General features: G+C 36.0%; 1 protein-coding gene across 17 annotated transcripts in view; it reads right to left on the bottom strand.

Moving 5' to 3' along the window:
* The window catches only part of LOC127870757 (leucine-rich repeat-containing protein 9-like), a 76,457-nt gene that overhangs the window by 49,448 nt on the left and 8,573 nt on the right, over positions 1-18,436 (bottom strand). For 16 of the 17 annotated variants that reach the window (XM_052413217.1, XM_052413220.1, XM_052413213.1 and 13 more), the window contains 21 exons: positions 17,826-18,056; positions 17,538-17,678; positions 16,616-16,679; positions 16,211-16,281; positions 14,764-14,946; positions 13,828-13,983; positions 13,473-13,550; positions 10,993-11,087; positions 10,346-10,477; positions 9,747-9,932; positions 8,351-8,474; positions 7,811-7,937; positions 7,046-7,106; positions 6,733-6,806; positions 5,960-6,078; positions 4,351-4,499; positions 3,223-3,409; positions 2,856-2,912; positions 2,258-2,393; positions 1,608-1,870; positions 766-876 (listed from right to left, as the gene is read on the bottom strand). In XM_052413217.1, the coding sequence (XP_052269177.1) occupies positions 766-876; positions 1,608-1,870; positions 2,258-2,393; positions 2,856-2,912; positions 3,223-3,409; positions 4,351-4,499; positions 5,960-6,078; positions 6,733-6,806; positions 7,046-7,106; positions 7,811-7,937; positions 8,351-8,474; positions 9,747-9,932; positions 10,346-10,477; positions 10,993-11,087; positions 13,473-13,550; positions 13,828-13,983; positions 14,764-14,946; positions 16,211-16,281; positions 16,616-16,679; positions 17,538-17,678; positions 17,826-18,056 (2,745 nt within the window). The remainder of the gene's footprint in view (positions 1-765; positions 877-1,607; positions 1,871-2,257; positions 2,394-2,855; positions 2,913-3,222; positions 3,410-4,350; positions 4,500-5,959; positions 6,079-6,732; positions 6,807-7,045; positions 7,107-7,810; positions 7,938-8,350; positions 8,475-9,746; positions 9,933-10,345; positions 10,478-10,992; positions 11,088-13,472; positions 13,551-13,827; positions 13,984-14,763; positions 14,947-16,210; positions 16,282-16,615; positions 16,680-17,537; positions 17,679-17,825; positions 18,057-18,436) is intronic. The other variant, XM_052413227.1, reaches the window with a different exon arrangement.

Genomic DNA, 18,436 nt, shown 5'->3' with positions numbered 1-18,436 from the left:
TTGTTGAAGGAGGCATATTTCACCTACCTCAGTCTTGGAGATATCATTATTGTTGAAGGAGGCATATTTCACCTACCTCAATCTTGGTGATATCATTATTGTTAAAGGAGACTTATTCACCTACCTCAATCTTAGTGATATCATCATTGTTGAAGGAGGCATACATGTATTTCACCTACCTCAATCTTGGTGATATCATTATTGTTGAAGGAGGCATATTTCACCTACCTCAATCTTGGTGATATCATTCTAATGGAAGGAGGCTTATTTCCTCTACCTCAATATTGGTGATATCATTATTGTTGAAGGAGGTGTATTTCACTTACCTCACTCTTGGTGATATCATTATTATTGAAGGAGGCATATTTCACCCACCTCAATCTTGGTGATATCATTCAAATGGAAGGAGGCTTATTTCCCCTACCTCAATCTTGGTAATATCATTATAATTGAAGGAGGCATACTTCACCTACCTCTATCTTGGTGATATCATTCAAATGGAAGGAGGCTTTTCCCCTACCTCAATCTTGGTGATATCATTATTGTTGAAGGAGGTGTATTTCACTTACCTCAATCTTGGTGACATCATTATAATTGAAGGAGGCATATTACACCTACCTCAATCTTCGTGATATCATTCAAATGGAAGGAGGCTTATTTCCCCTACCTCAATCTTGGTGATATCATTATAATTGAAGGAGGCATATTTTACTTACTTCAATCTTGGTGATATCATTATTGTTGAAGGAGGCGTATTTCACATACCTCAATCTTAGTGATATCGTTATTGTTGAAGGAGGCGTATTTCAAGTGTTCCAGCTTCTCCAGATTGGACAGTTTGGTGATGTGCTGACCATCAAGGTTCAAGGCAGTGATCTGAAATCATGTATCAATGTAAAACATTTTGATCATATGAGCTGCAGTCTAGGAAAAGTGGGCCTAATGCATCTGTGTAAAGTGTCGTCCCAGATTAGCCTCTGCAGTTTGCACAGGCTTAAAATGGAAAACACTTTTTTTTTTAATTCTTTGTATAAAAGAGGTCTCCTCTAAAAAAATGCAGTCTAGATGGAACGTGTTGACCCTGATTCACCTGTGCAGACTGCATACAAAACTTTAAGGGCAAGCTTCAAGTCCAATTTTCCCATAAATTCTTATAAATAATGTCCACTTTTCAACGGCCTTTTGCTTTTATTTGGACTTCTTGAACTTTAAAACACATAAATTGTGTTATTAAGTGTTCCATGGGAGTGTAGAGAATACTACATATGTTGGTATGTTAATCCTACATGATAAATCAAACTTCATGTAATCTTTCACAAATTCAATTTACAAAGATTCAAAATGGTTGACATTTATAAAGTTGTTATGTTAACTTCACATTGAAATAAAACCACACTGTTTCATAAAATATCTTTAGAAAATCACATACTATGTAAACTACATTTACTTGAAAGAAAGTACAATAAGTACATAAATCAGGTCAGCATTGTTTGCAAACATGGATAAGATGGCTTCTTCCAAGGTTTTGAATTCAGAATGCAAGTTGTGGGTGTTTTAAAACCAGACAAATAAATCTTGTCTATTGCATTGGTTGCAAATACACTCACCTTTGAGTACCAATGTGTATCGTGGTCATTCACTCGTTCTGGTTTATTGCGGCTCATTGCGCACATAATCTGACTGGTAGAGAGCAGGCTAAGCGATCTTGGCCGCGATTGGTCAGTTCTTGAGAAGGTGAGGAGAGACACCTGGGATATGCGCGAGCCCGCTGCAACTCGAAGGGCACTTGAGGACTCGGACTCGTGGACAGGGATCCTATTGAGAACGGAGAGGGACTTGAGTCTGCCAATGATTCTCAGTCTCAGATTGTCTGGCTGTGAACAAACACAGAGAAATAAACACATTTTTTCGCCGCCAGTTTTATTATTAAATAAAGAATGCTGTACAGTAAAAAGTAGTGAATGTAATAGCGTATAATTTTCACTATTCAGATAGTCTCAAATACTGCATAAAAATCATCAAATGTGTTATTTAATTTTGGATTTATTTGAAGGATTCCAATTTAAATTTAGATAGAAATGTAATACATACATGCTTATCCATCAATGTATGAATCTAAACTATTTTTTGCACATTGAACATATATTGGCATGAAAACAATCCTTCACTGAACAAGGGAATGGTCGAGCGTTTTTTTCTAAAAGAAGTAAATAATTAAATGCTATTTTCTGACAAGTCCAATTGATTCAACGACTACATGCCTTCTGCCAGGGATTGTTCCGCACATCTAGTGCCGTCACGTTTGGCGTGTGTTTCCTCAGTAAGGACAGCTCGTCCTTTGTGTTGGTCAGCTTGTTCCAGCTCAGGTCTAGCATCTTCAACTTGTTTAAACCCTATGAGTGTTGCAAAAAGTTGCATAAATATATTGATTTATAAATATAAAACTAATACAGAGGCATTAACAATTGATACAAATGGGACTCTCATTCTCACATTTTAAACATGTTCAAATTCTTTTAATTCATGTAGTATAAATACCAAAAAGGGAATCTGTTAAATTTCAATTAAATTTCTACAATAACTATTATATGTATGTGTTAAATAATAATGACTGCAATCTTTTAACATTTCCAATTTTTAGACTATTTCAAGAAATAGCTGGGAAAAATATTGATATCATATGAAAAGCTTAAAGATCGTGTCCCTGTAATATGCCCATAAAAGAAGACAATAATGTAGTTGCTAAATGAGTATACTTCTTGTTTCCTTTTCAGACTTTAATTATGGAAAAGACAAAAGTTCTATTTTTTACACATATTTTACACAGTTCTGTTTTCCTTACAAAGAAAACCTACCTTTAACCCTTCTAAAGTGGTTATTTTGTTAAAACTTGCATCTAACTGCTCCAGCCCCTAGAGAGAGAAGAAACAACAGACTTATGAATATGACATTTTAAGAATAAATTGCCCACATAAACAATGTGTTAAATAATGAAGCAAAAAGCTCCACTTTTGTGAAGTTTGGAACAAGTTCAAATCTTTCCTGGCAAATATGTTTTTTACCTGTCTGTTAAGGCAGGGTTCGAACAATATTAAAATTTTAATCTAATGACTAAAACTGAAAATGTTTAAAATAAAGACTCATCATTCACAAAAAAAGATAATTGTTTTACTAATGACTCATCATTTGTGAAAGAGATCCTGTCTAAACTTGATAACTGACCATATGTGCCAACTCATCCAGCCGTGTGAGCTCATTAAAGCTGACCACCAGGCGTCGGAGGCTCCGTAGCGGCTGGAGTGGCTTGAGACGTGTCAGGCCGTTACCATGGAGATTTAGCACCATAATATGTTCCAGCTCCTGCTCCATGGTGAGCTTCAGGAGTAACTCGTCTGTGAGAGATATCAGTCTGAAACACGTGGAAGCTTGAATCAGTAAGGATCAGGGCATTGACTTATAGAAGATCTTAAAGCAAAACAAGAGCACTGCATAACAGGTGCCATTGCTCGGCTGCGGGTGCATTTTTTAATAAATAAAAGCTTGTCAGATTTTTTTTTTTTTTTTAAGAGGTCACAGTGACCTTGACCTTTGACCAAGTGACCCAAATATGGGTGAGGCGTGTAGAACTCATCAAGGTGCAGCTACATATGAAGTTTCAAGTTGTAGGTGGAAGCACTTTGATTTTACAGCCAATGTTCAAAACCTTGACAAAATGTATAGGTTTTAGGACGACGCGGACGTCGGACGACACAACGAGCTGGCTATGACAATACCTCGGGTTTTCTCCGAAAACAGCCGAGCTAATGAAGTAACAACTTAACTATTTCTCACAACAAATAGACATTTATGATCACAGTGTTTTTTAAATAAAGGACATAAAAAAAATTCAAATAAAAACTTGGTGCTTAATAATTATCATTCTTAAACGATAGCATCTCAATCTTAATTTGTCGCAAAATGTTTAAGATGAAAAGCTCCAAAGGAAAACATGGATGTTACAAATCGATGATTTAGACTTTTTTAGTTTTCAATGCAGGAAAATGTAAATTCAAGTATTGAAAGAATATTCCATGAATACAGGGAAACTTCAATGAAATATCCAATGAGCATATTATGTACAAACAGGAATTTGAAATGCAGCACTTACAGTTTGATTGGTCATTGTCCTCTCAGGTACTACTTTAAGGTACCTGGTTAATCTCAGGTATACTTAAAGGTACCCGGGGTATGAAAAATACGCTAAAAATGACCCCCAGTACAACTGAGTATGGCCTGGTGCCTTTAAGTGTATTTTCTGTACTGGAGGTACATTGTAGTACATGTATACAACAATAAATTGAGTACAAGTACCTGGGTCTTTGTTTGCTCTGTGGCTCCATGTTTAGAACGTCGCTGTCAATACCCTTGTCCTCCTCAAGTGGGGGTGGGCTGGGGTAGCTACTGTCCTTGTTGTCCAGCAGTACGTCGTTGAAGGCAGCAAATGGGGACTTAGCATGCATCTGAAGATGTATAGCATGTGAGATGTGCTCCTGAAGATGTATAGCATGTGAGATGTGCTCTATGAGGACTTAGCATGCATCTGAAGATGTATAGCATGTGAGATGTGCTCCTGAAGATGTATAGCATGTGAGATGTGCTCCTGAAGATGTATAGCATGTGAGATGTGCTCCTGAAGATGCATAGCATGTGAGATTTGCTCCTGAAGATGTATAGCATGTGAGATGTGCTCCTGAAGATGTATAGCATGTGAGATGTGCTCCTGAAGATGTATAGCATGTGAGATGTGCTCCTGAAGATGTATAGCATGTGAGATGTGCTCCTGAAGATGTATAGCATGTGAGATGTGCTCCTGCAGATGTATAGCATGTGAGATGTGCTCTGTGGGGACTTAGCATGCATCTGAAGATGTATAGCATGTGAGATGTGCTCTGTGGGGACTTAGCATGCATCTGAAGATGTATAGCATGTGAGATGTGCTCTGTGGGGACTTAGCATGCATCTGAAGATGTATAGCATGTGAGATGTGCTCCTGAAAATGTATAGCATGTGAGATGTGCTCTGTGGGGACTTAGCATGCATCTGAAGATGTATAGCATGTGAGATGTGCTCTATGGGGACTTAGCATGCATCTGAAGATGTATAGCATGTGAGATGTGCTCTGTGGGGACTTAGCATGCATCTGAAGATGTATAGCATGTGAGATGTGCTCTGTGGGGACTTAGCATGCATCTGAAGATGTATAGCATGTGAGATGTGCTCTATGGGGACTTAGCATGCATCTGAAGATGTATAGCATGTGAGATGTGCTCTGTGGGGACTTAGCATGCATCTGAAGATGTATACTGTTGAATGTGAGATGTGCTCTATGGGGACTTAGCATGCATCTGAAGATGTATACTGTAGAATGCGAGATGTGCTCTATGGGGACTTAGCATGCATCTGAAGATGTATACTGTAGAATGCGAGATGTGCTCTATGGGGACTTAGCATGCATCTGAAGATGTATACTGTAGAATGTGAGATGTGCTCTGGGAAAATGGGGCTGAATGCATCTGCATAAAGTGTTTATTATTTGCAAATGCTTTTTGAGAAGTGAATATAAATGCTCTTGTGTATTGTTTGGTGAGCAAACAATCCTTTGAAGCGGGTATTTCACTGATATAAACAATGTCAATGAATCATATTTGTAAAAAAACATGTTTTAAGCCATGACCCTATTTTATTTTCAATCATCTTCATACAAAAAGGTTCAGGCTGTAAAAATCTCTGCTCAGCCATTAAGAAAAAGTTGAGTCCAAACAAATTTATAGCCAAATGCAATGTATCAAAAGGTTAATGCCTGTCACTTTTAGTGTGTTTCAGGAGTTGAGGGGATGGAATGAAGTGATTTGAAAACACTATAATAAAAAGAAAATAATAAAAACGAGGCAAACAATTATAACTCTTTCATTGCAATTACCTTTGTTACATATTCATATTCCACGATGTACTCTGGCAGGACCAGGTCTCTGTCAAATATGTACCACTCACACTGCCTAGAGCTACACTCACAGGGGGCACTCTCAAGGTTCAGGATATCTGAAACACATGAATGTGTTGTATCCAATCTTTCCAAGCGACCAAACAACTGGGTTTCCTTAACAATTCATTTTGACATTCTGACAGTATGGATTTCCTTGTATGACAGCGATGTTTTGTCTGATAAATTGTTAATTTCCAGACTGAAAATGGTAAAAAAATGTCCCAAAACCACGAATCTAATAGCAGTCAATTGAGTGTACTGAAAAAGCTATCAACAGACTAACAAAGCATATTCTCATCGTAGAGTCACATTTTCATCAACATGCTAGCTTCTATCTGACACTCAGTTAGGCGTCTCTGCACATGGGCCAAAAAATAGCACCTTAGTCTTCCGATACTTATTTCAGATTTTAGTCACAAGGCCCTTATTCAGAGAAGTTCAAACGTGAATCAAGAGAGGTAATACATTTACCAAAATATCATGAATAAATATGATTGCCACCCTTACATCTCAACTTTTTAGATAAAGTAAGGATACAAGACTTTGGAAAAAAACATTGGCAATCATTATTTGAGGGTGACAGAACTCAAAAACATTAAAACAAATTACGGTCCCATGTATATAAGTGGTTTCACAGAATTTTATACTTTCAACATCCCATTTACATGTTTTAAAATAAAAATAATGTGATCCAACAAAATGACACTCACTTTTTTCTTGCCTGATACACATTTTTCTTGGCCTGTATACTGAATCCAGCTTTGAATAAGACTGCTGTTGTATCCTGCAAAAAAAAAGATAGAAACAAAATCTTTTTTAAAAGCCTTCACAATTTAAACGAATATTTGACAAAAAGTCGAAAATACAAGCTGAATTTATGTTTTCAACATAACAATATCAGGATAAATATATTCCTAGAGCATTCTTATAAGACATGAACATTTAATTTGTTAGATATTATACCAATGTGTTATTTTGCAAAGAACTTTTTCCTGATTTTATTTTTTTTCATTTGTAACTTACATTTTATCATCCATAACCTTTGCATTTTTGCCAAGGTACACCTTGGAGATAACCAACTGACCTGAAAATTTAACAATACCTGCAATTAATTGGTTTATTATTATTTCATTTCAATTCAATTATATCCATGGTTATATATTACAAACAAAGAGCAATTGCATAATGGTAGATGAACTTCACGTGTTTTTATGAAGAAATGTCAAGCATGATACACTTAACCATCTCTGTATATCAAAGTTAAGTTGCACCTCAATAAAACTATAAGACAAAATATTTAACAAACCATTGTTTCCCAGAACCCCCTCCCAATTTATTTTAATTGAATGTACAAAACCCGACTATCACAACTATTCTATCCAATTAGATCAAATGCTTTGCTTTCACATCAGCGGTCAATTTCAGTTGACCATTCAAAAGCTGTTCACATAACCAGCACTTAAGCTTGGTCTTAACTGATGGGCGCACCACTTTGTTGCCCTTCCTTCTAAGACTTTTGCCATGCCTTTTTTCATAAAGCAAATTTTATTTGAACTTTCAACGTTGTATGGGAAATATATCTCGGGGATAATAAATGTATGAAAGCACACACTAAAGCGCCCTTCAGTCAAAACAACATCCTGCCCTTTTCAAATCATAGCTGGAGTACTGCCTTACTGATGCATGATTTGAACATTATCTTTGGATGCAGAGCTGCCTTTTTTGTTCACAAGTCATTCGAATTATTGTTCTGTTTATAAGAAATCCCTTTTGGAAAGCTATACTAACCATATTTAAAGGGACACAACTCCTGCGTATCCTTGCCCCTGTTTTTCTGTATCAAGTGGTTAATGCGGTGTCGGTCAGCCAGACTGAGACTGTTGCTCAGAGGCACTGCACCATCACGACCCAGTTTCTGTAAAAGTGGAGGATAACACATGCTTGTTAATATACATTATATATTGTAAAACTTTTCCATACACAACTCTTTGTCATTCTGATTTGTTCATGTCCATGTGGCTCAATTACTATGCATATCATGGTTTATTAGCAATACAACAGAAATTTGAAATGAGCGTCAGTCGGTCAAAGTGTGCTTAATACATGTGTGAAAAGTTTCATCTCAGATTAGCCTGTGCAGTCATCACAGGCTAATTAGGGACAACACTGCTTTTTTGGTATTTTTGTAAAAAGGAAATCTCTTCTTAGCAAAAATCCAATTGAGGACTTCACAGGCTAATCTGGGATAACACTTTATCCACTTGCATTGAGCCCAGTTTTTCCAGAGAGAGGCTCAAAGGTATTTCCTCAATATATGCCAGCCCCTACCAGATAGTTGTCAGCGTCCATAAAGCCCTCCTCTAGGACCCTCTCTGGCTCCAAGGTACCCCCAGACAGGGCAGGGTCCCACATCCAGAACAGGTACTCCAACAGCTTCTTGTACCCCACACTTCTAGTGGCACAAAAAGCATACATTCACCAATTGTTTGAGTAAAACACAGAGAACAAGGGACAAAATTGTCACAAAACCAGGTTTTCAATTTGAAAAAAAGTCTGATAAAGGGAGACAACTCAAACTGAACTGATCATTTATAATTAACCCCCTTTGTTTCAAAATGAATCTATTTTTAGTCATGGCGACCTTGACCTTAGAGATATTGACGTTATTCTTTCGTGCGACACACAGTCCAATGATGGTGAACAAATGTGCCAAATGATTTTAAAATCTCACAATGAATGACATAGTTATGGCATACCAAATATGAATGTTACATTTGAAGGGACATAGAAATTATGAGCACTTTTCAAAACCTAAACGCAAAGTGTGACGGACAGACGGACGGACAGACAGTGCAATCACTATATGCCCTCCTTCGGGGGCATAAAAATCACACCCCTGTTAACAAGATATGTATAGAAAAAGACATCAGGTCCCACAAATACGAATTCAAAACTTAAACAAGATGCATTTGTGAAACACAATGTCCCCCTATATGACGTTTGACCTTGAAGGATGACCTTGACCCTTCACCACTCAAAATGTGCAGCTCCATGAGAAACACATGCATTTCAAATATAAAATTGCTAGCTTCAGTATTGCAGAAATGACATTACATGAGAAATTTTGACCCATATATTTGACCTTGACCTTTCACCACTCAAAATGTGCAGCTCCATTAGATACACATGCATGCCAAATATCAAGTTGCTATCTTCATTATTGCAAAAGTTTTCATAAAATAAGCGATTTGTGCCACATATATTTGACCTCTGACCTTGAAGGATGACCTTGACCTTTCACCACTCAAATTATGCAGCTCCATGAGATACACATGCATGCCAAATATCAAGTTGCTATCTTCAATATTTATAAAGTATTCATAAAATAAGCGATTTGGGCCACATATATTTGACCTCTGACCTTGAAGGATGACCTTGACCTTTCACCACTCAAAATGTGCAGCTCCATGAGATACACATGCATGCCAAATATCAAGTTGCTATATTTAATATAGCAAACGTTATTGCAAAATGTTAAAGTTGGCGCAAACCTACCAACCAACAGACCAACCAACCAACAGACCAACCAACAGACCAATCAACAGACAGGGCAAAAACAATATGTCCCCCACTACTATAGTGGGGGACATAACAATTAAGTTTAAACTTTAAAGCCAAGTGAACATTGAACATAAAACAATTTATATCTCCATCAGGATTTTACCTGTTTGAGATGTAATATTCCCCTTCTGGATCATCGACAATAGAAGTAAGTTTTTCATCAAAACGATTGCGCAAAATTCGGTTATGCAATCGGATGATTCTACGTATTTTTATGGCAACTATGCCGTGTTCGCGATAATCTGAGGCACAAAATCGTGACAGAACGAGATCATGACAAGATGTGAACCTGAAAGAAAATAAATAAAGTAGTTGTTGTGCGCATTTCAAGGAATTTCACATAAAATATTAAAGTGTATATACATATGGGAAATGATTAAAGAAAATGGATCATTAAAGATGAATCGCATACCTATTTTAGCTTCAAGTATTACATGTATAATGTTTTGTGCATCCACAAAAAAATATTTTATGTCAAGATCAATAAACAAGAGTGCACATTTTTCAAAAATATGGCATTTAAAGGTAAAGGTTACATTTATTTGTGTAGGATGCTTTAATATGCAGTAGAAATATTGGCAAAAAAAGGTTTAATGATGATACAATTACAACTATCAGTTAGTGAGAAGGCCACGCAGTTTAAGATCATAGGACCCACAATTTCGCAAAGACTGTACAATGAAGGAATCTCGCTGCACTCACCACAAGTCTGAGGGAGATCCCTCCTCATATCGCACATTGCCTCCTGACTCCAACTCCACAACCATGCGGTTCACCAGAGTGCTGGCCGACTCCTTAAAGCGGGACACCATTTCCTCATAGAACCACTCAATCCTAAAGCAGATGAAAACAATCCATTAACAACATGCCATAGTTCTAGTCTTAACCCTTTCTTGCTCAAAATAAAAATGGCTATATGCGATCAGCATCAAGCCAGAACAGCTTGCAAGTAACTCGCAGTCCGTTCAGGTTTATGCTGTTTGCTGATCTTCAGTGTCCTAGGGTTGGAAATTAAGCCTTTAAAACTTGAATTGAGTGAGAAGGGTTTTAATTTAATTTGTTTTGCTAAGGGGCTACAAACACGTCAAAGTGCATATATGAGTGGTTATTATTTCAAATAAAAATACCATGCGGTACAACAAATTCTACATCTATTAAAGCATATTCTTGTGTTTTATGTGTGGATGAATGCATGTGTCAGCAGTGTAGGAGAATGACTTATGGAAAGATTTTGTATACAGACAAAAACTTGGCTACAGACAGAGATATACCAATACAGACGTCCATGGAGATTTAAGTGTGCCCCGTTAATACCCATCCGATATTTTGTACCTGCTCCATTTACTTACTCAGCACATTTCTTCTCCCATTTCTTCACTCTTTCTCTCACAGCTTCCAGCTTAGCTGTGAACAGTGGTGAGCTACTCAACTTCTGTAGATCCATCTGTAATATCAGGTACATATAATCTAATGCCAACTCCTAGAATATTCATTTAAAAAAACTTTGCACAAGAATCTGGTTACATTAACATAAAGGCTTTTCTTACAAACAAAATTGTTTTCATTGAACTATACATTTTTTGTAGAATCTTTGGCATTTCAAAAAGTTTATTAGCATGGCAGTATATGCTTAGCCTGAACCAATAATAATGAAAAATTGTCCTGTTTCTTTCTTTTGTTGGGGGGGGGACTAACAGGTTTCTAATACACATTTGCTCTAGAAAAAAAATTTGGAATCAATACTGATGAGATGTAAGGATACAGTATTTTCTGGCTAAAAATAGCGTTATAACATTTCTTATTGTTTACAACAATTGGGTTATTCATAGATGCTATTAAATGTTCATAGTAAAATTTCCTCAATAAACATCTTTTTAAAAAGACTTTTTCAGATTATACTATATATTTTATTATATACAATGAAAATCAAAGCTCTAAACATATAAAATTCATTTCTGCTTCCATTTATTCTGTTAAAACAATTAATATATGAGTAAGTAAAACAATTTAATCATGCATGGGGTTAATTATTGGGAAAGGTTAATATCTAAATCATTAATAAGAAACACACACAAATGAGTAATGATATTACTTTAACTAACACTTTGTAACAATTAAATAAGTTTTAATAGAAATATGCATAACCTCCTTAAATGTACAATAGAAGCCACACTTGACAAGAATAAATATGCTTGTTTAATTGATTTATTTGGTTTTTGCTATTTTTAACACTATTTCAGTCACATCCCAGTTGTCAGTTTGTCTAATTACACTTGTCCTGGGTAAGCTGGCTAACCAGTACTGAGTGCATATTCTAATGACAGTAACAGGCAAAATCCCTAGTTGATTCAGAGGTATGGGGAGAACAGCTGTAAAATGTCATGACAAATCACCCCACAAGTTATGTAACCAGATCAGCAATCCTCAAATTTGAAGTCCACCACTCTATCAACTGAGCAAGCCGCAAAGTTAACTATGTTTCAATAGGTGAAACAAGTCGGTATATAATTGCACACAGGAAAGCTGGTACATGTAATTATCCTATTGTTGCCCAATATGTCAGCATAAAATACTGTAAAGGGGTGTTAAGCATTTTCTTAATTCCTTTTTTTGACGTTTTTGTGTGTAAAATATAATACATTTTGGTATCAAATTTTAGTTATGTTAAATCTGATTAATTTTTACTGAAACTTTTGGTCATGAATATTATGATGTTCCTCCAAACAAATGCCTCGTGACCTGATATTAGACATTTAATCAATTAACTTTGTTTCAGGCTGATATCAGGGTAAAGGTAAGAAAAAAGTAGGAAGTGGTGACTGAAAACAAAGCATTAGTGAACAGTTAATGTAACTTCATTCTTAAGTCAGTAATTTAGTACATTCTTAAGTCAGTAATTTAGTACATATACATAAAATTGTGTCCCTTTTTGTTATTTCAAGTTGTAACAAATATCAATTCATTGAAATTCCAATCAAACAATGTGTACTGAGTTTGCTTATCTTCTATAAACATTTAATGATAATTTTACTGCTTAAGATATTAAAATTAACATTTAAGCTGGGATATGAAACTTTTGCAAACAACTAATTAAATGATTACAATCATTATTAAACTTCGCTCTCTGATTCATCCACTAAACATATTCACTGATGAGCTTGCATTGTTGCAGTTCAACTGCTGCAAATACCAATTAACACAATTCTAATCTTAATATTTGCATGATAATTAGGCAAATTCAAAGGCCTGAAGCCAAATCAATTTTAATTTACCTATGAACGCCTAATAACATTGATGGACTTTGACAGTCTCATCAAAATTCTAAGACTGTACGAGTGTTTAGTAAAACAACCAGAGTACTTGTTAAAACCTACATCAGGAGGAATTTATAATTAATTATATACAGTTATTTAAGGGGCATATTGACAGATAACAAGAGTATTATAGTTTAAAAAAAAGATGCTGCATTCAATAAATGCGGACACCACTGTTAGAAGCATTGTCAATAACGATTCATAGTCTATTTGAATAAGAACACAATTATGTCAATGTCATATCAATTAGAAATCCTTACCCTATCCCTAACTCATGGTTTCAACTTAACATACATCAATATAAATACATTATTCTTGCTAGATAAATGTATAATAATAGGATGTAAATGAGCATTGTTTTAAAATGAGTAAATCTCTTGGAGGAAATGCTGTCAATATGCCCTTTCAAGACATTACCAGACACAGCAGTCAGTAGTGAATTTTAGTACTTTACAAAGACTGAATTGGTTAACTGTAAACATATGAAACACATGCAGGAACTAGGGGAAGGTCACCTGTTGATTGTCAGAATTGACTGTGTTTGAGGTCACGTTAGGCTGGTCGTACTCATGTGTGATATCACTGTTTTCCATCTAGAAACATGAGGGCAGACAATGATATAGAGATGTCATTTGTAATAGTATTTAGTCAAGAAAAGTCCAATGTTGTTGAGTCTTTTATTTCATTAATGATTATCCTCGATATTTTATATATGCTGTAATTTGCGTCTGCAATTGATCTCAAATAATGTAAGAAAATAAAATATTCACTTATGTCTTTGTTCTTCATTGAAACCTCTGAACACTTCCTTTATTTCAGACTTTCCTTCATTTAACTGCAATATTATTCATTTATGTTCTTATGAATTACCTCCTTGAGTACAGAGATTAATGCCCGTAATCTCTCCTGCGGGAAATGAAGCAGATGTTGCTGGTAGGTCTGCATTTTTTCTATCACCTGTGCCATGTTACGGTACACAGTGCGAATACGCATGTTGTAATACATCTTTTTCTTAAGCACTGTTGTCTGAAACATATTAAATGCTTCCAATTAGCTTGGAAAACACCTAAAAAATGAAATCAAATCTTGGCACTTGTATATTTAACAAAAGCTGGTGTTCTAGTTGTCATCTCAAGATGGTTACTTTGATCACTATATATACCGGTATGCAGTCACATAACATTCGTCTTTCTCATAAAAAAAGTAATGGAACCAAAATTCATAACTAAAGGCAATCGAAATCTAGAAACATGACCATTTTGAGCACTTTTAATTTTTCTTTTTTATTTCTCTAAGGTAAGATAATATTAAATGCAACATTACAAATATAGAAACAAGAGATCAATTTGACAGTATTGCTTCTACTATACAAATGTTAAGAAGACACAACAGAGCAAGTTTGATGCTTGATGTGTACATCTCAATCACCACTCTGAAATTTGTATGCGAGATTAAAAAGTAAATAATAAATAAATGGATTAAATACACCAATATTTGAAATAACCAAATCTCAAAACTTTAACCTTCTTTCAAGTTTCAAACACACTTAAAAAATTGAAAGGTTTAAACTTTACCAAAAACATGAACTAACTTGACTTAATAATTTTTTTTGTAATCAATTGAAATTAAAAAACACACACTAAGATTCTTAAAATTGCTTAATTTAACTTAAAAATATACCAATAGTCTCACACCTAACTTCTGCAACCTCTGTAATCATCTTGCCTATAAGTTCATATAAGCCAAGCCTTATCTTAAATAAAAAAGTCATTTGAATCGTAACCACACTGATAGCCTCAAACCTACCTCAGCGACCTCTGTCATCGTCTTGCTGGAGACTTCGTACGTGTCCAGCCTGGTGAGGGCCGGCAGGTGGTACAGCACGTGGGTGGCGTAGTTGCACAGCAGACTGACGGGCGCGGGCGAGTACAGGGGGTCCTTGAGGCTGAGACTCTTCAGGTGGGGCAGCCGCATCAGGTGAGTCAGGTCCTTAGGAGAAGAGTAGGACAGGGGGCTTAATGCATGTGCATAAAGTGTTGTCCCTGATTGGTCTGTGGCTTATCAGGGATGACACTTTCTGCTTATATGGGATTTTTGTTTAAAGGAAGTCTCTTCTTATAAAAAAATCCAGTCTAGGCTGAAAGTGTCATCCCTGATTAGCCTGTGCTGACTGCACAGGCTAATCTGGGACTACAATTAATGCACATGTATTTAGCCCCATTTTCACAGCATGTGACTCATATCAGTTTCATGACTTTATACTGTTACTTAGTCATGTGTGATATAGGACTAAAAAGGCTTGACTGTATATCATATTGTCATTTTGTTTAGATTTGTAACCAAATTTACATTTACTTTGAAAGAATTACTTTACTGACTAGATATTTGCCACTGCTTAATATGGACAATACAGGATGTTCATATTCCCACTCTTCAGCCAAAAAAAGAAGAGTATTCCATATGAGGTTATATAATATCTGGTTCGTACATGCTTCTCAGATAGGCAACCCTGATTAAACCCCTTTTTCATGCCAATGAGAGCTTGGTTGGTGGTCATTCTGGCTTTCCTCAACAAGACAACACCACACAAAAATTGGCTGCCTCTCAGAAAAACAAATAAGATTTTCATCCCAACTCTTATTAGTCAAGCAAGTAAATTGGGTATGACTGCTGGGACACACTCTGGGTTCTCACATAATGCAGCCCCTGGTGCAGAATGACCTTAAAATCTTCACAGACATATTCACACTTTTGAGCTGAACGTGTTTGTTGTGTATATGTCAGGTCCTGAGACCTTTATTAACAGAGATTGCTTTGATGGATCAGGCGAGCCAGCAGTCAGTACAATGAACAAAAAAGCACTCTATTCATTCTCAGTTGTCAGCGACTCAATGATATATGATCCACATCATGCAAAAATGGGACTTAGGACATATCAAATCAGTGTACCTCCAGATATGCCGTATACTGTGACAAGTCATCATATCAACTAATGAGACTACAAAATCTTGCCTTCATGACAGAGAGGGTAGCTTCTGACCAGACTGTGCATATGCATAATTGTATACCTTTTTTTTAAATACTTGGCTCATTTTTCTGCAGCACTATTATCCCATGTGCACTAATATGTTATAAATGTTTGCTAAGGATAACATACATGTCAGAACCCAGTAAAAAGTAATTGAATCAGGATCCAGGATCATAAAAAAGGTAATGTTTCTCTTAATGTAAAGATTGGGACACACACACGTACCTTGAGAGAAGAAATCCTATTTCCAGAAAGGTTCAGGTCCTCTAGGTGCTGACTAGAGTCGAGGGTATGGCCTGAAGGCAACAAACACACAGTCCCAATCGGCAAAATTATGCACATTCTAGCATACATTTGATGCAAGATGTCAAAAAACCTGACTTTATCTGTAAAATGTCATTCTAAATCAGCGTGTTAAGTCCTTGCTTATTTTTTTTAATTAAATTTTGTCACATTATTACATTTTACTCTGTTGTTTTCATTTTCATTTCATTTCAAAGTCAATAAATAACTTTGAAACAATATCTAAAAAAATTAAATATGTTTAACCTATTCTGATAAAAAGAAATAATGAACCTGTTTAATGTTCCAAACATTCCGAAATTCTCTGATTTGTCCTATTTCACTCACCAATCTTCTCTATCTTGTTTTCAGCCAGATTCAACTGCTTAAGCTTGGAAAGCCCTTGCAAATTCTACAATAAAAACATAAACATTATGAATCATGATTATGCATAACAAGGCAGTCCTGCACAAACACACAGGCTGGTCAGGATCTTCACTGATTGCATGTGGAAACAAGGCTATTGTCAAGCAATATGGTCCCCTACCGGCTCCACCATTGTCAGAAATTCCACCGTTTTCAGTTGTTTTTTGGGGGGTTGCCGTAGCAACCACAATTTTTGACGTAGGAACAAAATGAAATGACGTGCATAATGTCCATATTGACATCTATCCATGTTGCAAGTTTCTTGAAAAAAATATTAAGAACTTAGAAAGTTATCGCGGGATCCAGAAAACCACCATTTTCAGCAGTATATCTAGTCTATTTGTTGCCATAGCAACCAGAGTTTTTGACGAAGGAACAAAATGAAATGACGTGCATAATGTCCATATTGCCATCTATCCATGTTTCAAGTTTCATGAAAAAATATTAAGAACTTTTAAAGTTATTGCAGGATCCAGAAAAGTGTGACAGACAGACTTACAGACAGACAGACACACACAGCGCAAACCATAAGTCCCCTCCGGTGAAACCGGTAGGGGACAATAAGATCCATTGTCGCATGACACAACTCAAATAAAGTAAAGAACTGAATTTCAACATGTAAACCAATCAACAAACAGCCAGCGAATCCGTTTGTAGAGTGCGGGCCAACAAATCTGAGGATCGTGAATGTGATCCCCCATCCAGCCACATAATTTGTATGGGAAATGGTAGTAAAATCCAGGAAAGTGCAAGTTGGTAATCTTACTACCATAATGCGACTGAAATACAGATGAAAATGGTGAAAATTCATATAAGAAAACAAACAAAAGCATGTTATCATTACCTCGATGTTAAGAATCTCGTTTTGGTTGAGCCACAGGACCTCCAGCTCTGTGAGTGCCTCCAGATTCTCTATGACTCTGATCTTGTTGCTGTACAAGTAAAGCTTGTGGAGGTGCTTCAGGTAGTGAACCTGCTCAATTTTCTGAAAAATAATCAACTTCAGGTAAAGTTCACCAACTCTAATTTCTGTAGAATTATCAACTCGTAATCAATTTTATCTGCTCAATTTTCTGTAAAATAATCTCACTTGAAGTCAAGTTCAAGTCTCTCAGAGCAAATAAACCCGTACCTGTATTGCACACTCGCACACCCACAGTTCAGTCAGCTTCGGGCAAGAGTTGAGACCCTCAATACGCTGCAAGCCCGACTGATTTATGATCACAAGGGTGCGTAAATTCGGGAACATGTTCAGGCCTACCATCTTTGGGTAGCCAGAGAAGAAGATCTCAAGTGAAAGAACACGATTTGAATCTTCCCCGCCGTTTGACACTTTGTTATAGCTTATCCCATTGTTTACACACTGAAATAAATTTTGACAAGTGCATATTAAAAGGACATCAGTTCCAAGGAATATAATTGTATTTTTTTCACTTATAACCTTTTTGGTTTTAATAAATAGCTTTTAATATTGTATATTTACAAAAACACTGGCTACAAATGTTACATCAAACTTCAAAGTAGAAATAGTAGTTCACTTGTTAAATTTAATCCAGGCACTCTTTTTACCTGATGTTCAAAACTTGACTTTTAATTAACAAATCATTATGCTTTTGTACATTGTGTTTGGTAAGATCATACATGAGAAAATATTTGTGCATAGTGCTTATACAAATTTGTGTTGATTCCGACTTAAATGTTAAACTTTTTAGATATTTAAACTAACTTCCAACATGCTATTAC

The sequence above is a fragment of the Dreissena polymorpha genome, chromosome 3 (assembly GCF_020536995.1).
Source record: "Dreissena polymorpha isolate Duluth1 chromosome 3, UMN_Dpol_1.0, whole genome shotgun sequence".
Classification (NCBI taxonomy): domain Eukaryota; kingdom Metazoa; phylum Mollusca; class Bivalvia; order Myida; family Dreissenidae; genus Dreissena; species Dreissena polymorpha.
Note: the sequence above shows the minus strand (reverse complement) of the source record. Positions and strands in the feature narration are given on the sequence as shown.